The 22,801-nt window shown below is 36.8% G+C and overlaps 1 protein-coding gene across 1 annotated transcript in view; it reads right to left on the reverse strand.

The window, feature by feature from the left end:
• The window catches only part of LOC111502964 (FERM and PDZ domain-containing protein 2), a 90,886-nt gene extending 73,713 nt beyond the window's left edge, over positions 1-17,173 (reverse strand). The window contains exons 1-2 of the mRNA XM_074169194.1: positions 16,859-17,173; positions 13,103-13,257 (exon numbers count right to left, since the gene is read on the reverse strand). Of these exons, the coding sequence (XP_074025295.1) occupies positions 13,103-13,256 (154 nt within the window). The 5' untranslated portion in view covers position 13,257; positions 16,859-17,173. The remainder of the gene's footprint in view (positions 1-13,102; positions 13,258-16,858) is intronic.
• Between the last annotated feature and the right edge of the window lie 5,628 nt (positions 17,174-22,801).

Consider the following 22,801-nt stretch of genomic DNA (forward strand, 5'->3'; position numbering starts at 1 on the left):
CTTATGAAGATTGCCATTTGACGTGGATATTTTATGCTTCTGATAAAAAAGTGAATCATACTAAAAACTTACCTACACAACGAATACAACCTTTTGATTTCCTTGAATGCTGATGACACAGAAAAGTTTAAAAAACTGTTTTAAGGTCAATAAATCCCAATAATTGTTTTTAAAGCACACACAATAAAAGTAACACCTAATAAGGGTAACTCACATAGGAAATTTAGAGTAAATGTTCAAAATGTGCGCCATTTTGCTCCATGCAACAATAAAGATTTTGTTCGAATTTTGTTCTTACATTATTCAACATCTCAGGAGTTATAGCTCGGCATTCATCAATAATTCTACGACGTAATTCATCCAAATTGGCTGGCTGTGTAATATAAACTTGAGACTTTAAATATCACCACAAAAAGTAGTCCAGTGGTGTTAAATCTGGTGATCGTGCTGGCCATTCAATTGGACCTCTTCTGCCAATCCATTGTCCTTAAAAATGATTATTCAAAAATTTTCGAACCTGCTGGGCATAATGGGGTGGTGCAACGCCTTGTTGAAAATGGATAAATTCATCTTGACATCTTGGATCCTGTTCAATTATTTCAACTATACGAGGTTGTATTGCCTCTTCAATAAGTTGTAAATAAGAATCACCGGTTAAATTTCCATCAATGAAAAATGGATCTATAATATGATTGCCTAATATTCCGGCCCAGACATTCAACTTTTGGGAATGTTTGGTATGTATTTCTGCGTATTGTCTTGGGTTTTCATAGACCAATAATGGCAATTGTGACGGTTCACACAACTATTTAAATAAAATGAGCAGATGTTATAGAACAGCTCGGGATTTTGCATTAATCTCTCACTCATGTCCTCACAAAACCCCTGTCTTCGGTCAAAATCATCCTCATTGAGTTCATGAACAAGTTTAATTTTGTAAGGATGGAATTTGTGGTTTTTGAGGATTCTCCATGCGCTCATATGGCTTATTTCGGCCATTGCTGATAAACCTCTGGTACTTAACCTGGGATTGGCGATGACTTGACCAATCACTCCAATCGCATTATCGTCATTCACTACCCTTCTCTGAACATTTCTTTTCTTATTTAAAACCGAACCTGTCTCCCTGAATTTTGTGACCAAATCCAGAACGTGATTTCTGCTTAGGTGTTTACCAGGGTTTTGCTCGTTAAATAAAATTGATGTTCTATAAGCATTTTAGTCGTTGCCAAAAAATAAACAATAACTGAAACCCTTTCAGCAGTAGTGTGAGGCATTTTTAAACGAATAACAATACACGACCCGTTTAAACAAAAGAATCGAACAATGTACTAATGAAAACTGGAAGAAGAGGAGTGGGTATTAATTCAAAAAAGGGGTATTATTCAACAAAAAACTGATGAGAAGAACTGCTCGAAAATATTTTTATATAGGCATACAAGTTACCGAGTGGTCTGTCTAATGTATTATTAACATGGCAATTTTAACTTCAAATTATCTCGAAAACTAATCGTTACAAAAATTTTCTTTTAACAGAGTTATAAAGGTATTCGAAAGACCTTTAAAACAAGGTGCCACTCGACCCACTTTCCCTATCTAAATAAGGGTCGTCGGACGCACCCCTCCGAGGGGGGTGCGGACTGTCGGAAGACAGTGTGTGTCGCCTTTGTCTGGAAATACGGATAGGCTTGAAACAATGAAAATGAATGGACAACCGCCCACTAACACCGCCAAGAGCGTTTGTCGCCGGAAAGGATTCTAGCTTCTCCGATCCTGATCGGCAAATAACGGAACGTGCTGCGACGGGCTGGCCAAGTGAGCGTATCGCGGGCCAGCGTTTGCCAGCATCAACTTCAAGTATCCAAACGTGCCGGGGGAAGTTACATCTCTCTGTTTTGCTATTCCATCAGTTTACAGCACAGTGTCAGTTGGTACCTATGGACGAGGAAAATAGAGTTGCTTGTTAGTGCAGGCTCTAGAATATCCAGAAGTTCTGAAAATTTGCCTCGGGTCATTCGGAAATATTGAAAAAATTTCTACCCCTCTTCTTCCAGATAGTTGAAAAGATGACGAAACTCTCCTAGATCTGCCCTCTTTTGATTAATGGGATGGACCCACAACATTCTTTTTTGGGACTATTTTCTTTTACATTCAATAATGCGGCCACTATAATGGCGACTTCTTCGTCAGAACTGCTAGTGATAGACCTGTTTCTGTCACCGCTCGATGTTAACTGGAATTCCCTTGAAATCAAACTAACAGCACCTTCAGTACTAATTCATGTGAATTTTCTTTCGTGAAAAATCTTATAGTTCAGAAGTCACACGGATTTTCTGGAAAAGGATCGATTGATACAAATTTTCCCACTGTTAGTTATGAAGTTATGGGTCTTAGTTGGATTGTGTGTACATTGCTTTCGCCAGAGCAATCATAAAGTCAGCCATTATATATTACTAGCAAAGCTGAAGATTTATTGCCAAAAGGAATCTGGTATACCACAAGGAAAAAACTAAAGACCACTCCTTCATATTCATTAATTATTGATATTTCTCGTATTGTTGAAGCCAACTGTCATTCATACGCTGCTGATTTCAAAATTTTCTCCAGAGTTAGAAATTTTAGTGATTATTCAGCGCTGTAGATTGCTGTTATATATTTCATCCCCGTTTTATTGCATTATTTCATGCTATTACTTCTATATTTGGATCTGTTCGACCTCCTCTCATCACCTTCTCCACGAGTCTCTCTCACATTTCCTCAGAGCTTCGTTGTCTTCTGTTAGAGATTTTTCCAATATCCCTTTTTTGCTCTTCTAAAAGCTATCCAAGTTTGTTGTTTCGTTCATGCTAGATCTTCTTTCCATCAGGAAACATTCCTGTTTATTCCCTATCTCACTATGGGACAATACTCTTTGACATGTATTGACGATTATTCCCAGTTTGTTTTCAGGGAGTTTTGATAAGACAACTTTTCTCATCAAACACATTGCATTTCTGTACATAGTTAGACTAACCCCTAATTGCTTCCTTGAGTTTCGTATTCATAAAGGTGAATTTATTGCCTGCGTTCTGATGTCTGAATTGCTTATAATTGCTCACCTCTATCATTGCCCCTCTAGGTCTAACATCACAGCCAATTATAAGCTGGGATCTGTCTATTCAGCAGGCTTCCACTAGCTCTTCCACTACTTGGTTGGTAGCAATTCCGGACTAATGCAACGAAGGTAGGATGGCTCTCTGTAGACCTGGAGCTCTCGGATGAAGGCATTTCCCATAACCTTCGTGATGACCACCGGAGCTATCTTCCTATGTTGGAGGTTGGTTTTCACTACTCTAATTGTGATCAGAGAAAATACTATGTAATTCCGTCTGCTGCTGTCTACATCCATCTGGCAAGGCTGATTATGCTGAGACAATATGGAAGTGGACAAAATCCAGACCCATTCAAGAATAAACTAAACTTAAACTACTGGTAAACATTAAGTAAATGAATTCCTTCGAAATGAGAGACCCTGCAGAGTGTTCCTAACCGACATCAACGTGGTTGGAAAACACTTCATCGATTTGATTCGCCAGCTTTTTTTGGTTTCACTTTGATATCGTTTTGGTTCTCTAATCACACCGCTATACGATATGAAAAATTTCCACCCCATTTATTATTCTTTCGATATTTGGATACTCGACGAAAATATATGAGGCTTTTTTCGCAGGGAACTTTGACAGAAGTACAGATAAAAACCATCTAGTGGTGATTTATTCGTTTCATTAGGTAGGGAACATCGACTCTTGGAATATTCGAGAAATATAGGGTGCAACGTGAACTTATTTGGGGTATAAGTTCTCCCTCAACGACCAAAGGAAGCAGGAAATGAACCCTATGGACCCTAAATTACTAGAATTTTCAATACTATCCGAAGAAACTGTGAAAAAAATGGTAAGTAGAGGCGAATTCGATGAACGTGGAAATGGACAATTTTCTTTCAATTGAAACATTTGATTGCAATTAGAAGAGAAAATTCTTGAGATATTCATATGCTTGAAGATTATTTATAAGTTAGTTGGGAGCATTTTTCTTTTCCTTAGTGCTATGCTACGATTCAGTACATCCTAACCCATTTCTCATATGTTGTAGATCTGTACACCAACCTGGGTGAATATCAGCAGTTCCTTCAAAAATCTTTTAGAACTAGTGTCGCACCCTGCAGCACCAACTCACTTGATGTTGGTGGATCAGAAAATACCCCATAATTTCTCAATTGCTATGTTTTCCCCTCGATGAGGGATCTTCTTGTAGGTAGGTTTGAAATGAGTAGCCAAGTGGGTCAAATTTCTCAATGAAGCTGATGAACTTAATAGGTGGGAACCATCCCATGAACGACACCCAAAGAAAGAGGAGGCCTGTGAGTAGGTCTGTTAAACAACGTTGGTCATTCCTGCTGTAATCTAAAAATTGTTCCAATGGAATGGGCAAATTTTGACAGACTTTGGCTGAAGGTTAAAACTCTCCTTGAAGCCCAGGTATTCCAGTGATTATTTGGCAAAGCTTGCATCCATGCCAAAGAAAGGCAACAACCATCAACGCTGGTGTTCTCCAGGGATCCATATTGTCTCCAACCCTCTTTTTATTGTATATCAACGACTTATTGAATGCACATCTACGGATGCACATCTTCACCCACATCATGAGGTTGCATATCTTAATGAGGATCTAGAGATGATCTCGAATTGGAGTGAAAATAGCCAGGTTAAATTCAACGCCACAAAACCCCAGGCATTGGTGTTCTCCAAGAAGATGAATAATAACTCCGAACAGGATATAACAATATCAGGTCAGACAATTCTGCTTTCTGCTTCAATCATCTCCAGCTCGTTATTGAAAGTCCTTTCGTTTTGCAGAGACTAAATGCATATTGTAATGTAATAGTGTTCATCAGTGTCTATATAAGATTATCTCCGTCCTTAGCTGGTAAACATACCAGACTGATAGTTCGAAAATTGGCCACTGATGGGGCTCGTATCGCGTCCTTAATATAACTTCACTGATATATTCAACATTCCAGCTTGAGCAGAGATCAGATACTACTCGACAGTGTGTCTCAAGTGTGCTGAGGGAGGTCAGTGGTCACCTGTTACCGAGTGCAGGATACTTCAAGGTCTTTACGTGTGGTAGAGTTATTTTCATGCGGCCTTCTTCAGCGAGCTCACCTCGATAAAAAGTTCTATCACTGAGTGGTCACTGGCAAGGACGACGAGCCTCCGTGTTGGTGATTGCTGCTGTTTGTAGGAGCCTTTGGAGTGAGGTGAGCTGATAACCCGCACTTGTCTATTCTTTTCATCATAAATAATTCATTGTAGGCCCGTGGGTTGGGCTACCTATCAGGCGCGACCCCAGGTGGTGGATAGGGGAACGGCCAGGGGTTTGGAGGCCCTGTACGGGAAGACAATGTGGCCTTACGGACGACACGCGACGGACTCCTGGTCAGCAGGGTTAGGGGAACTAAAACTTCTCAAAAGCCTTTGCAAAATATGCCACCGTGGACCCTCCTACCCAAGCTAAGGTGTAAGGAATCGTGCCGACAGCTACATGGCCGCAGGGTGGTATGAGGTCATGAACGATCCTCTTGGGGAACAGGGCGAAACCTCATTGTAATCAGCCTTCCTTTGCTAATGCGGGGCTCTACCAGAGGTGACCAACTCTTCCCTTGCTACTCGTGGGAACACACATATATGAAGCAAACCCAAAAGCAGACATAACAAACAGCAATCCCGAGGCTGGACAGAAGTGCTCACTCAATCTACCGCTCGGAATGAGGCTGGACATAGCCTCACAAAGGCGGCGCATTTGCGGGGAACCCCAGGAAGGCTAAAGAAGCTGGGCAACGACAGTAATGTCGCTGCACCTTCAAAAACCTTCGTGGAGGCTGCCGTGAGACACCTCAACGTTGCCAAAGAGAGTGTGTGTTCGACGAGTATTGGCCTACACCTGCCGATATAAAGGAGATGTTTCTTAGTGACCTGTCCACCTTCTTGGAAAGGACAGGATGGACGATGACCTAGGACAACTCCTAGGGACTATGTACAACGGGTCACATGTGGCCTGAGTGCAGTGGGCCTACATTCACCCTCCCTACTATACATATACAGGGGTGCGCAAAAGTCCGAAATAAAATTAATATCTTTATAACCAGTATTTTAGGAAAAAACGCTGAAACACGTCAGTTGATTTCACGTTGTACGCATTTTTTGGCAATAAAATGAAATGTATTTTTTCAACCCCTCAGCTGCAACCCTAACCAACTTTTTTTTAAAATGCAAACCTATGTCGTGTATGGGCTCATTGAAAAGCTCGTAAAAAATGGATTCTGACCATACCCTTTATTTTTTTTACACATGCGGTTACCACGAAATGAAAAAAACTCTTTGAAAACCAGAAAAGTTAGAAATACCTACTTAGTGCTATCTACGGGTGAATTTACGGTGCAAAAAACAAATAAGTGCAATTTCTCAACAATTGCTAAGGATCACCAGTACCTACTTTCTGAAAGTTTACAAATTTTAAGAACAGACCTACCGGGCCAGGCACCACAACAAATTTTATTGATTTATGTGTAAAACTGATAACGTAATGTAGCATCAACTTTCTGTGGTTTTAATTTTTTCACCAAAAACTTACACATAAAATTAGTTCCATCCCAAGCAATTGTTGACCAGTGTATCTCAAAAAGAGACAAAGGTTGTTGCATTTTTTGTACCAAAATGAATGCCCTGATAAGAAGTTTTAAAATTGTGGCATTCCTGGGTGAAATTGAAATCGTATGTATGTTTAGTTTATTAATTGGGTACCTTCAAAGTGTTCTATTTTAATCTGCTAAACAAAAATGATATTGTCAGAGAGGCAGCGTATCGAAGTCCTTATATTGTTGGGATGTGGGCATGGAATGCGGAGTCAAAGTGAGGTCTGTACTTTATTTAATGCAAAATATCCGGAAAATCACATTTCACAGGCTACTGTGAGTAAGATCTTACACAAATTTGAAGAACATAGTACAGTGAAGGACTTGCCCAGAAGTGGCCGGCCACACGTTTTAGACGAAGATCGAAAATTGGACATTGCTCTATCTCTGCAGGAAGATCCACATTTGTCAACGGTTTCATTAGCCCAAAACAATCCTGCGTCTAGACGTTTTTGAAAACAGAAAAATACCACCCATATAAAGTATGTCTTGTCCAAGAGCTCGTGGAAGATGACTATGACAGGCGTTTGCGATTTTGTGAGGGAATAATGAGGCGATGTGACGAGAATAATGGGTTTCCACTCAATATACTCTTTTTGGACGAAGCAACTTTTTATTTACATGGAGTAGTTAACAGGCACAACTATCGATTCTGGAGTCAGAAAAACCCACACTGGATATGCGAAGCTCGTAAGCAGCGTCCTCAGAAAGTAAATGTATGGGCAGGCATCATCAACAACAGAATATTAGGGTCATACTGTTTTGAGGGAAACCTTTTAGCTGCACGCTACTTAGACTTTTAACGCTTTGAATTAGTCCCTGCTTTAGCTGTTATGTTTCCCAATGAAGCAGATCCAGATATCCTGAAACACTTTGGTTCCAACAGGACGGTGCTCTCCCACATTCTGGTATCAATGTCAATGACATATTTGCAGGACGCTGGATTGGACGACGTGGTACAATTGAATGGCCGCTACGATCCCCAGACTTAACGCCATTAGATTATTTTTATTGGGGATGTATGAAAGACAAGGTTTATCAAAATAGGCCAGCTAATATTAAAGATCTAAAAAGCAGAATTAGAGTGGAATCACATAACATATCGGCTGAGGCCATTCGGAATTCCGTAGACGGGTTTTACCATCGCCTAGGAGCCTGCCAAGTAGAGGGTGGAGGCCAATTTCAGCATCTGTTACGTTAATTCACCCGCAGATAGCACTGAGTTAGGTATTTGTAACTTTTCAAAGGAGTTTTTTCTCATTTCGTTGTAACCACAAAAAAAAATAAAAGGGTATGGTCAGAATCCATTTTTACGAGCTTTTCAATGAGCCTACACACGACATAGGTTTGCATTTGAAAAAAAAAGTTGGTTACGGTTGCAGCTAAGAGGTTGAAAAAAATATTTCATTTTATTGCCAAAAACGCGTACAACGTGAAATCAACTGACGTGTTTCAGCGTTTCTTTCCTTAAATACTGGTTAAAAAGATATTAATTTTATTCCGGACTTTTGCGCACCCCTGTATAATTCATTGTAGGGTCTCTTTTCCACTTCATGTAGGTGTCGTCACAGTTGATGAAAAACACTGCGGAGTACTTTACTACAGATGTTTCATCCTCTGCTTGCTGACATACTATTCCATCTTCCTGCACCGCAAAGAGAGAACTTCATCAAATATTTTGCAGATTCCACATCCGTTATGCAACGCCAAACAAACTTCAGGGGCATTAATCTCCTAGAAGTTCGTCTCTTCAACTCTCTCGTCGCCGCAAACTACTGAATGGATGTTCGAACTACTCCTCGAACTTTTCGGGAATGATTTGAAGCTGTTAAATATTGCATGAAAATATCTCACTTAATATACTACAAACAACATAAACTTTCATAAACACGGAAACGTATTTTGGTTTCCCAGCTTTCATTCTAGGTGCTCTTACGAGAAAACAGCTTTTCGAACTTTTGGGCCGCCAGGCGGCATATTTCAGATTTTTCGTTATAATTTTAGGGGTGGTGTCGACGAAGGATCACTTTGAATTTCAAATTCAATCAAAGGACCATCGCTCAGATTCTCTATCAAGTTTAGAACGAAAGAGAAAAGTTTTGTTTGTGGAAAATGTTCGATTCGCAACTTACAGTTTTTCCATAGCGTCTACGTCTGGTTCAATGAAAAACATCAAAAGATAATTTTCGAATTATTATTACACCAAAGTTTCATTACCTCTAATTCATGTTGTACACGTTGGTAGTCAGTAATGTCGTCGATTTTATAATATGGTTTCAGGTCGTCTGCGAATAGTAGGCTAGGAATATTCAAAAAGGTTGCCAAGTCATTAATAAAAATAAATAATAAAAGAGGTCCAAGATTAGAACCTTGTGGTACCCCAGATGTAACTACGTACTGGGCCGATTTGGAAGATTCATATTTGACGAATTGTTTTCTGTTCACTAGATATGATTCAATTAGAGTAGGTAGTTTGTTAGAGAGACCCAATTTTGTCAATTTGCTGAGAAGAACGTAATGATCTATCTATTGGATCGAAGGCTTTTTGAAAGTAGACTTGTTTTTGCTTGTCCAGGTACGTACAGAGATATTGATTTAAACATGCAAGATTTGTCATACATGATCTTTGTTGTACGAAACCATGCTGAGTAGGAGAAATAACTTTTTGAATATGGGAGTTCATAACATTTTGCACACATATCTCGAAGAGTTAAGAATGCACTCTTTGGAATCTTTGATGTAGTGATGAATATTACTGGAGTTTTTTCCCAACACCAAACCGTTATTTTAACAACTCGACACTTGTTTCGATAACCAAGTGATCATCTTCAAGAGGAAGATCAAACTGTTTGATCTTCCATAAATTACCATAAATAACGGTTAAAAAAGATTTCATTCTTGAATGTCATGAAACATCGAGTCAAAAATCGCGAATTTGAATCGGGTATTTCAGGGATGCGTACTTCACCGCCTGTGAAAAATCACAAGACCATCACACAAAGATAAAGCAATATATGAAGACGCATGAGAAGGTCAGAACTGGAAGTCATTGACCACAAAAATAGATCCCTGCTTTCGGAAACTATACTGGCAATCCATCAAGATTTTGAATATTTGAAATGAAAATTTTCAAAAATATGTTCCCTATGATTCCTACATCACTAATGAAGGATTGATCTATAATTACTTCAGAGGTCTTTCTTTCTTTTCAAGGGTGTAGGTTGATCTCGAACAACAAGAAGAAAAACCTCTAACAGAGTAATTGACTTATCCCTCAGCCTACTATGAATGCAATGGATTTTTGATAGTAGGGCAACTTGAACGGTGAAAATCGTCAATTGTCAACTTGGTGGTGTTTGAAATACAAGAACAAACATCCCATATTCCAGATTGTTTTCCCAATCTTTGTTTGTTTCTGTCCTTTTTGATACCTAATCTATTTTTCCTGGATAAAAAAAATAAAAGTGACTTTGTTTAAAATATCTCGCTACAAACTTTCACCAGTAGTTTGCGAAGTTGTTGTTTCAAATTACAATCACAACCGTTATAGAATGCATTAAAGGGCAAATGATTCTCTAAAAACCGTTATACGAATCGGAATTGCGATTGTTAATTTGTAGTCAGTGTTGCTTTGCGAGTGACAAGAAACAAGTCTGGAAATTGTATGCTCTTTTCTTCAGCACGTCTCAAAGCTGAAATTGGCAACGAGTACAAACCATTATTTTCAGCTCTGCTAACGGGATAGCTATTCTATTTCTGTTCATAACGTTTCTCATTTCCCATTGAATTACCATGTTTCTTGAAGCGTGTACATTCGATATATTTTATGCCAATTAGGAGACGTTCTGACTTATTCGAGTCTGCGACTTTGCTATAAACAAATTATGCGAAAATACCAAATGAGCGTATCTGTATTTTATCAGAAATTGCTGAAAAAAATCCAAGAGACGTTGAGACCTTGTTTCTGAAACATTCTCAACACCGAAACAAAACATAGAGATATATAGGGTCTTCCACTAAGCGTTTCCTATCTTAGAATGGGAAATGTTCCTCAATTTGGGTTATTACAGCAAATGCAAATTTGAACAAAATAAAATTGGGTTTAATTCATGAGTTTTTCAAATTCACTTCGACAAGTATTCAAATTGATATTTCAAATGTTGGGTTTTAATTTTTAAAGGGATTTTGTTTCTAATTCACATGGCAACAGCGCCTATATCGAGTTAAAATAATTTATACGTACCTAGATATTCTACTTTGAAAAAGGAAAATTATTAAGGCAGAATATAAATTATAGTTCAATACCACCTCCACAAGCCACATAAACAACAGTTGCTTTGTTATTTATTCATATAAAGGAAGATGGGTTAGGTGCACAAAATGTCATATGTCACAGAATGTCTCGGAACTTGGAACACAACAGCACGCCTCTGAAATATGTCATCTTTGTTTGTCTCGTACAGGTAACAGATTTATTGTCCTTTATTAGCTATAACCGATGTTGCCAAATGGTGAAATAGAAACGAATCCCTTTAAATGTTGCATGCATTATTTCATTCCTCTTTTTCAGGTATTTCTCCTCATTTCTCTTTTTTAGGTATTCTGCACACTCTCACAGGCAGCGACGATGTTTTCGTCAGATATTACGTTTCGTTGACGAACGGGTATTTTTTGATCGTTTACTGAACCAGTCGACTTAAATTTATCCACCGCCACCTCATATTTATCCTCTTGGTAGCACGATTATAGCGACCGCAAAATAGTCGAAGCGCGCGGTACGTTGCCCGATCAGCACACCCATTTAAGTAACAATGTCATTATTTGCACGTGCTGTTCAATGATATATCCGTCCATGGTGTTTTGGCGAAACATACTGAAAGAATGACAACTGATTTGATAGATGTAACTCGAACAAGTTGGAATTTCGGAATTCGTTGTTTGAAGACCCCATATAAGTGAAAAAACAGAGTTTGTTCATCTCAAACTTACACAATTTATGTGTTTGTTCAGACAAAAGTGGACAATAGAAATTTGCAATTCCCTATGACTAAAGGGTTAAACGACAAAAAGTAACGATAATGTAAAACTCTTTGAAAAATAATAATATACTTATGTGCAAATCGACACAAATGAATTTTTTTGGCCTTTTCAAACTTTGATAAAATTTGCACGTCACTGTCAAAAATAATTGTTCTATGTTGGTTGAAAATGCAAAGAACTAGCAAATCATGATAAAGCACCCCCGATATCTAAGGAATAATCGATCAAGTTCATACCTTCCGAACTGTCAGAAAAAGCATTCCCCAGTTTTCATTTCAAGTGTATTTTGTTTCATACGGAAGTAATGAGCGATTTTTTTGCTGTTATCTTTTTGGCAACACCGTTTTTGACAGATCACGCGTGAATCATGTCTTGTGTCATTATCAAACTTGTTCAGTTTGGTCTATAATTCAACCATGAATCGACTTACGAAATGAACGACGCTTGCAAATCATTGAATTTTAATATCAAAATTCATGCTCGGTGAAAAAAGTGCATCGTGCACTCCTTCCAATTTATGGGCAGTTTCGTCGGCCTACTGAGGGAGCTATTCTGAAGCTTGTGACTAAATTTCGAACCCAATTTACATTATTGAACAATAAACCACCAACACGCATACGTAGAGTGAGGACCGAAGAAAATATTGCGGCTGTATCCGCCAGTGTTCGTGATAACCGTGAAATGTCGATTCGCCGCCGTTCGCAGCAACTGGGCCTCTGTTACTCCACTACGTGGAGAATTTTACGGAAGGATTTGGGTGTAAAACCTTATGAGATACAGCTGGTGCCAGAATTGAAGCCACACGACCTACCATCAGGCACCTGTGTAACTTCTTCCCTCTGGAAGATTCGTCGCAAGTTATTTCCTGAACAACAAAAGCTGAAAGTGATTTTATTCGGTCAGGTTGACCACCGACAGACCGGTTTCGGAGTGATAGCCCCTCATCACTGCCGGGTGGACCATTTCTAAATATCCCGAACAAACAAAACAAATTCCAAGTAGTCATAAGCTCTGCCTGTAGTTGAATTGGTAAGATGTACAACTGCGCCACCAATAGACACAATGCAGAAGCAACTCTACAAACACATACTCCGAAGAGGGAATCTGTCTCAAATGTGAGGCAAGGTTTCGGTATTTTTACCAGAAATTGGGCATATCGATGCACTTCTCCGGAACATTTTTATTCATTATTCTGACTCCCACCCCGTCAGACATTACACAAAGTTCGTTATACTGCAAGCGGGACAAATCAGCTGGAAAGTGTTCCAATATTCCCCGGCATATTTAGTGCTGACACCGCCAAATTCGAACCTCCAATAGAGTACTTACCGGCCAAGAATAGATCCTGGAGTGCCTGAACGGCCTGACAAAGAATCGCCCACGCTTCGGGCTCTACGAGGCCCGAGGGACGCGCCGTCAGGAGATCCGCCAGAGAAGGCCCTCCAAAAGGGCCGCCGTCGTCGACATTCCCCGACCGTGACATGCTGAAAATAAGAAGAAGATTCAGTAAAGACGATGAGGGGCGCTCGATTGAATGTAGTGACCGAGGTTAGGTTGAGTGGTGTCGGTATGTTGGATAAAGGGAGAGTTTTATTGATGTGTTAGGGCGGATTTACACCAAACAGAGTCGCTCGCGACCAGTTTTGAAAAACAGAAAGCTTGTTTTAGTTTCAAACAACTCGATTTCCACAAAGCTGACAAAAACTAGTCTTGAGTCGTGTGGTTTGTTGTGAAATGTTTTCTATCCTTTCCACTGCACCAGGGGTCGGCAACTGGCGATCTTTAGATATGAAGCTGCGGCTCGAGAAATTCAAAGTGTTGGAGTTAGCAGATCTGTCTAAATTGATCAACGGAGTGGAAATGAAATACAGGAGTGAAATACTTGATTGCAAACTTATTAAAAAAACGTTTGGTGTTATAGGACATGCATTGTTGCATTTTATAAATACATTTTTGAGCATTGGCAGATTCCCGAAGGAGCTCAAGACCAGGGTCCTTATGCAAATTCAGAAAGTCCCTAACACAAATAAAACCTTGGGAATTTAGCCCAATCAATACTTTGCCTTGTATTGAAAAAATATTAGAACTCGCAGTTTAAAATCAAATCATTGAGTATCTAGAAAATAATGATATTTAACTAAAATATCAGTCAGGTTTCAGAAAACACCATTCATGTGAGTCTGCATTACAAGTCACAATATCAAAAAGGAAAGAATCAATAGATAAGGGACATTATATCATAGTTGTATTTTTAAATCTTAAAAGAGCTTTTGAGACAATTGATTGCCACATATTACTAAATAAACTGCAAAATATTGGTATCAAGGAAACTGTTTTGTTATGGCTGACTGATTATTCATCAGTGTCATCATCTCGCGATGTCATTTCGGGGTACCTCAGGGAAGTGTTTTGGGACCTATATTATTTTTAATCTACCTGAATGATAGATACCATCCATGGTTGGGATTTCATGAACCTTTTTGCAGACGACACTTTGTTATCAATTTCAGGAGATAATATAGAAACAGTAGCTGATCAAATGAATAATGAACTAAGAAGTGTTTTCAAGGACATGAATAGCAATAAATTGAAAGTCAACACATCCAAAACAAAATATATGATCCTTATCAACTGGTTATCAACAATCTCAACATAAGGTTACAAATTGCAGGTGATGTAATAGAGTTCGTAAGTGAATTCAAATACTTAGGTTTCATGGTGGATAATCGTTTATTTCTTCATGCTCATTTTGTTTATATATATATATATATATATATATATATATATATATATATATATATATATATATATATATATATATATATATAGAAAAATTATTAAAAAAATATATTTTTTCCCAAGAATTTCATCTCAGCTTTCGATGTACTCAAAAATTACATTATATAATTGTATAATCCAACCCCATTTTGATTATTGTGTTAGTTTGTTATACTCATTTGACCAAAATAAGGTATCCGCTTTACAAAAGTTACAGAATCGAGGAATGGCAAGAAAACAGTTTTCACTATATCGATCTACCTAAGATTCTATAACACATGTGTAATTTTCATGAACGCACATCTTCTGGTTCCAATTCTACAAGGAAACTCAAAAAATGAGTCTGATTGTTGCAACAATTTTTCTCTCGAAATCTGTATGGGTGACAAGAAAACGGTTTTCACTATATCAATCTACCCAAAATTCTATAACAGTTGTGTAATTTTCATGAACGCACATCTTCTGGTTCCAATTCTACAAGGAAACTCAAAAAATGAGTCTGATTGTTGCAACAATTTTTTTATTGAAATCTGTGTGGGTGACAAGAAAACGGTTTCCACTATATCGATCTACCCAAGATTCTATGGAAGTTGTGTGATTTTCATGAACGCACATCATATGGTTCCAATTCTACAAGGTGTTTTAAAAAGTGAGTCTGTATGGGTGACAAGAAAACGGTTTTCACTATATCGATCTACCTAAGATTCTATAACAGATGTGTAATTTTCATGAAAGAACATCTTCTGGTTCCAATTCTACAAGGAAACTCAAAAAATGAGTCTGATTGTTGCAACAATTTTTCTCTCGAAATCTGTATGGGTGACAAGAAAACGGTTTTCACTATATCGATCTACCCAAAATTCTATAATAGTTGTGTGATTTTCATGAATACAAGGAATCTCAAAAAATGAGTCTGATTGTTTCAACAATTTCTGTTTCGAAATCTGTTTAGATGACAAGAAAACTGTCATCACCAAGTTAATCTACTCAAGAAACTATGGAAGTTGTGTGATTTTGATGAACGCACATCATCGGATATCATTTCTATATGGGGTATTGGAAAGTAAGTCTAATATTTCAAATTTTATTTTTCCCTAAATTTGTATTGTTGATAAGAAAACGATTATCAACGCGTCAATCTACTCAAGATTCTATAAAAAAGTTAAACACCAAATAGTCTCAATAATTCCACGTTCAACCTATAGAGAATAGGTATTTCCAGCCACAGATATTAGTACGGGTGCTAATAATTTCGTATCCCAACCACAGATTTTTATTTTCCTCTACGTCAGCATGTGTGGCCAGAAATCTGTGGATAACTTCACGCCAATTTCCAAAGGTAAGGTGTTGAAAAGTGTTGCTTTGTGCTTGAATGAAATGAATACATTCATCAATGAAAAAGGCAATAATCACTCTGAATTAGTGAACGGCAAATGGTTGTAAAAAGGATACTTTTATGGTCGAGATCACAGCGGAATTAAAAGAGCTGCAAGAAAAAGGAAACCCAGCCAATATTTTGGTAGAAGAATGCCTATGGTTTGGTAAAAGAATTGGTTTGTTTCAAAGAAAATTCAGAAGATATTCATTGCGGTGAATTACTTCATTTTCAATTTCTGAAGCAATGTCGCGCAACTTTTGACACGAATTACTACTTTAAAAAAATCAAGATGAACTTGCTGACAAATTTCAGCAATTGAAAAATAACAAAACTACTCTAGCATTCATAGTAAATCCTCTCAACAACAAATGGTAACGAAATCCACATTGAGCCATTTAGGGTTAATACTGAATCTCTAGAAATGCAATTGATCGATTCAAAAGTAAAGCTTTGTGGAGTGAAAACTTTGTTGGAGGTCCAGAAATGTATGGAAGTAACACATCTTCACCTACAAACATTTTAAACATTTAATCAAAACAAATACCTATTAAATAAGAACTCCCAGTTCAAAATGGTATACTATAAAATTATCGTCACTTATCTTAAATGCGTGTTGGAATATTTTTTTACTCACTGGATATAAAACAACCACAACAATTGTAATATAGACGTCAGACATGAGCATTCAAAAATACTTTGTAGTTCTTCACACATTGTTAAATGTCTTTTTGTAAATTAGCTTTGCCGTAGAATAAATAAATAAATTGATATTCCTAAATTCCCTAGTCTGAAACCCGAGGCCCTCCCTACTTCTACGTCCCACAAGATGAGACCGACATGCGCCTTGAGATTCTTCAGGTGATTCCGATCATTCAGATGAAAATATTAACTAGATTCTTTGAAGTAACGATAACAGTAACATTACTTGCCTTTATATATCACATATCAGTTCTTTTTCACCAACAAGCCGTCCTAGCATTGCACACACGACCGAAATTCAAACGAAAACAAACAAAACACCGGAAAGTGAGGTTACGTCGAACAAAAACGGAATTTAAACTGTCTAAACACTCAGCAATGATGGGCATCGTCCGTTATACTGCTTTTGTACATGAACTCACAACTACCTAATTAAACTTTAGATTAAAACTCTGGGGTATTAGATTTGTTTCGGTAGTCAACAACTTCGCCTGCAAAACGTAAATAAAATACACAACACAACCGATAGCGAACAGAACAATAACAGTCGAACTTTGCAAATTCCATGAAGGTATTCTTTTGTCGCTGGGAAGATACTTCAATGAAATTACTCTGGGCAGTGGCGTGGAGTTCTAGGTTAAACTGGAGGGACTGTAGGAAACAATCTTTAGGACTTTTCATCGAATGCGAGGCGATAGAGAATAATAGTGTGCGGGGTGTTACTTTGTTGAACTCTGTTTCAAAATGCCCCGTTTGAGTGATCATAGTATCAACCTCACATTCAAAAACGTTTTGTTTTAATCAAAAATTATTGTTATTGTGGCAATTGTGTTTTTTTCAAAGGCCCTTTATGCTTCAGATATTCATATTCGATGGTAGCTCTTTGTTTAGTTTATAGAAAATTTTAAAGAAGGTACCTACAACAGTGTATTCGTCCATTAAGATTATAATTTTCACTTACTGCATATGACTAGAAAAAAATGTTTAACAGACAGCGGATTATGGAGAATGATGAAATTTGTAATGAACTGGACAATTTCAAATGTTTTATGAATACATATGAATGGAAGGTTCGGAAAGTAGGTATATTTTTTTCCAGTTTCAATTATGATAATAATAAATCATCGGGAGGTTTACAATTGAAATAAAGTAAAAAAGAATTAACGTATCTTTCAACCATCTTGGATATTCTCTAAGTGTAACATGTGAAAAAAGTTTTTTATTGACCAGGGCATCTCTAAAGAGCTACTACGGATCTGCGCATATGCAAAAACATAGGTAATCGTACAAAACAAGGAAACTATTCACTGAATTTCCACAAATTTTAAGCTATCGTTTTCAATAATTCTGTTTTTTGTCCCCGGGTAGATTTTTATAGGCCGAAAATTTCCTAGACCGGAAAAATGTTGAGGTAGCCAGATTCTGATGAATTTAGATCAAGCCTATAGAGTATTTCGGGGTGCTCGATACGGGGGACCATTATAATCTAACCAGACGTTAACTGATGAATCTCCAAAGTCCGCTTCTCCATTAATCTTAATCCTCTTCTCCGTCCCACTTTTTCTCCATCAAGTCCAAACGTGTTGCCACATGAGTCCAATTACGCTATTGAAATAGAACTCTCTCATTCCTATTAAAAACCAGTCGATTTTCGTGCATCCTTCCATAAAATCCCGTCTAGATGAAATCGAAAAATGGAACCTTGTTAACGAAAGAAATGCTCCAATTGGGTGAAGAGGTTATTTTCTAAAAATGATACAGCGTTAGCAAAAGATGAACAGGTGGAACAAATGAAATAACTCCAGACTGATGTTAGTGATGTTGAAGTGTAGATGAATTGTATTCTAAATGAGATATCGAAGGTACTTCATTGTGGGCATCACTTGTAAAGGACCGACAGAGGCGTGGCGGTATTTTAATATTGCAGGATAGTTTGTTCAATATTTGTATTCTTAAGTGAACTTTGGGGAACTGGTAGCTTTGACTGTATACTGATATCAACAGTCAGTTTCTACAAAAAGTTACAGTTACTTTTCCATGTATATGGAACGCCGTTTTACTTTTTATCGTCACAAATATTTATTCCTCAATTTATTCAAGTAACAATTAATTTGTTTGAATTTAATTGATTCATGCATTTGTTCGACACATTAAAAAAGATTGTTCGCAAAATTTGTTCTATTTTAAATGACACATGATTTAAAATGTTACATGAATTAATTTGTTTGATGAAAAGTTGCGAACAGTTATAATATAGATTAATTGTTTGAAATTTTTGGAAGTAAATGTTTGTCCTATATACTTTTTTTGTAACTATCGAATAATTTACTACAATTTCTGTGAAACATGAATGAAATGAATGAAATTGTTGATAATTATAGTTACATGAATTAAAACGATTGTTGATAATTTTAAATCGGCGCTAGTGTCGAGCGGATTTTTGCAGAAGCTGAATTTTTAAATCTGGTGATAGTAACACAATATTCCGTTGATAATTTTTATTCGGCGCCACGGTTGAACGGTGTTTTGTCGTACTATAAATGAACTAGCATGTTGCCATATGTAACACTTGAAGTTCTTGATAAATCCACTCGATACCAGCGCCGAATTAAAATTATCAACAATCGTTTTAAATGTATCTTTCAAATACAACAAACTTTTAAAATCATCAAAAAATTCAATTCTTTGTCAGAAATTAGCTTTTTAAAAAGTTTGATGAAATAAAATGATACTTGCTTGAGAATGTTTCGCACAAAAGTTGTAACCAAATTTTAAATTGAATGCATTAAAGTGAATGTTGGAAATATTCAACACTTTCAATAAAATTGAAATATAACAATCTTTATTATTCATAAAAAATATTTAATATGTAAAGTTAATTTGCTATATTTTCAGACAAACGAAAGTCTATTTTTATTACCAACAATGTTTCATAGGAAAACGTTGACAGTCATTCAAATATATTCATTGAAATTTTATTCTCAAACTTACTTTTAGAAAGTGATTTTCCATTGTCTGTTGAATAAAAATGTTTGTTCATTGATAAGTTGAACTATATGTATTATAGATTATTTTTCAGCATAATATATAGTAAATTGGCGTTCCATTTTCCAATACTCTGAAACAATATTTTTCTTCGGAATCAATAAAAGTTATTTCTTTAGTATTTTTTATTCAAATAACAATTTTATTCCTGTAACATTTTGAATCAAGTATTATTTAAAATAGAACAAATTTTGCGAACAATCGTTTTTAATGTGTCCAACAAATTCATGAATCAATTGAATTCAAACAAATAATTTGTTAGGTGAATAAATTGAGGAATGAATAGTTGTGACAATAAAAAGAAAAACGGCGTTCCATACATGTATATAATTTTTCCTAACTCTCATTTTAATTTACGTTTTGTAAACGTGGTTGAATATTCTCTTCATATACCCATCTATTCAAAAACCGGCTCGGTCATGTCGTATTCATTTGTATGATTTGGTGCATTCATCCATTGGATATTACTCTGTATGCCTAGCTTTTTCATTCTAGAGCAGCAAAACATTTTTCGATTGAGGCTACAACAACAGGCTGTTGTTTTTCGTTCACAATTTCATCAGGGCAAATATCAAAGTTGTAAATCATGCTGGCATTGAAAAATCCTTACGCTTTGATTCTAAAAAACAATTGCTTTGTATCTAGGACAATAAAATTCATGTCGATGAAACCGGGATGAAGCGGCCTGGAAATAGTTTCATGCTGGAGTAGCTGGAGTTGAAGGGAATCAAAGCAAGTACCGATGACATTGTTGAGGTCGTAAAAAACTACGTTCGAAGTGCACGGCTGAAATTTTAATGATCGTTTCAGTTGTTCATTACTTTGCTATCTGCACACTTTTCATAGAAATTTATAGCATTGTACCATTATTTATACAAACGATGATTTCTGATGGTTATTTTATGGGACTGAAATTTTCTCGTATGTAACTTCTAACGATTTTTTTAATTATCACCAGAAGTGAAACCGTCAGTCATACAAAACCATGAATATGCGGGAAAGCTTACGACATTTTTGAAAGCTATTTATGTGACCGAGAACAGAGAGTATCGATGGAATTATGAGTTATCCGAAAACTGTGTTCCGCAAGGAACGGTTCTAGGAGCAATTCTGTTCAAAATATATCTAAATGAGCTGCTACAGATACCAACAAAAGGTAAAATTTTGAGCTTTGCTGACGATACGACTGAAGGCGAGTCGATAAAATATCTAGGTATCTATATAGATAGGCGTTTTCGATGGCACCTACAGATGAAAGAAATAATCAGAAAGATGAGAGGTACACTTTAAAAGTTCAATCACCTAAAAAACTTTCTTGACATTTAGCATTTGAAAACATTGTACTTTGCACTGGTACAATCACAACTATCCTATGGTATAATAGATTGGGGAGGAATGAATGATTTTCTGGTATAGGATGATTCCAAAACAACACTTTTCCCAAACACCAGAACTGCAATAATTTTCCTGACACGCGTTTCACCAACTAATCCTTCAGGAGATGAAGAAGATTATTAAAATTGGCTTCTGTTCATATCTAGCAGGGTAACCCGTGGGTTTCAGCTGTCACTGATTTTTCTCCCATTATCGTATTATTCTTCATTCAACGTAACGAGAACAAGAAAGTTTAGACCTGCCATTTTGTGTAAAAGTACTAAGACATCCAATAATGGTAGCTCATTTCATATGAAAACTTAACTTAATTAGAGAATCTGTTGTTGAGAGTTGAAACAAAGTCCTCTACCTAAGATTTATTTGTTTCAAAAATCGCATATTCATCATTTACATATCGGAGCCAAATCTATGGAAAGTAATGTAACTCCTCTTTTGCTCCCAATTCAAATTTGCTCGTGAACAGATAAGCAATGAAGGGACACAGTGTGTTGCCCATTCATGTGTCTTCGTGCTATCCGTAGAAACAGTTGTTGAACTGGAATCAACACTGTTCCATTCAGATTTTTGTTAATGGTGAGTAGGCTTCTATTTCTTCGGCATTGAGACCATTGAACCTCAATAGATCCCTTAAATAGTTTTTGGTACAGGGACACAGTTTCTCGTACTGATACAGATATGAGGATGATATCTTTTTCTGCATTACTGGTACAGCTAGAGCAATCAGGGAGGTCAATAAAAGGGAGGTGAATAATTCAATAAATTATCTTGACTTGACTATTACAAAAATTAATACTGAACATGATTACGCAATTTCCCACAAACCTTCTTATACCGACATTGTCATACATAATTCCTCCACATACCTCTACCAGTATAAAATAGCTGAATTCGATAGTATGCTTCACAGACTATATCGAATATTCCACTTTCGGAAAGTGATTTTCCAAAAGAACTAAGTTGCATCAAACAAATCACTGTCAACAACGGTAACAAGGTAGATATTATCGACTCCATTCTTTCCAAAGAACTATAAAAACAAGTCATGGACTGGGTCTAATCAACTTCAAGACACGACAGCACGAAAGCTTGGACGTGGCTTACAGAACAAATAATAATTCAAGCAAATTTATTGAAAACAATCAAGGCAATACTTCAGTTTTGGATAGATCAGGAATATATGAGTTGGTTTGTGGCTCTTGCCCAAATCCTCATATTGGCCAAACGGAGAGATCTTTTTCCCTAAGAATTAAAGAGGATAGAAGTAGTTTCTTTGATGGAAAAACCAATTTCATATTTGCAAATCATCTTTCAGCAAGATATGAGTTCAATCATGACTAGAACGTGTTACATTGAGACCTAAAGTTGATTGTGAAACTGGGACAGTTTCAAACTGTATGATAACCATATAGCAATTTCATAAGCAGGAAAACTTGTGACGAAAACAATTGGCCGTACCGACTTACCAGGCTTGTGAATTTTTGGTAGATAGTATATTTTAGGAACAGTGTGAGGATGATCATTGGTTAAATACACTGGCTCTCTCTCGCTGTATGAATCAGAGCTTCAGGTACATGATCAGATCAACAACCTCTATCAAGTTACAAAAAATAATCGAATAATATAGTTGCTGATGAGTATAGTGTTCCTCAATCCACCCTGATGAAGAATCAACACTGTTTCGTGTGATATTATGCTATTGAGTGAGGTTCAAGTCTCCTCTCCACCAAGAAATA

Source organism: Leptinotarsa decemlineata, unplaced genomic scaffold, assembly GCF_025532065.1.
Source record: "Leptinotarsa decemlineata unplaced genomic scaffold, Ldec_3_MD MMD2_P_RNA_scaffold_5, whole genome shotgun sequence".
Lineage (NCBI taxonomy): Eukaryota > Metazoa > Arthropoda > Insecta > Coleoptera > Chrysomelidae > Leptinotarsa > Leptinotarsa decemlineata.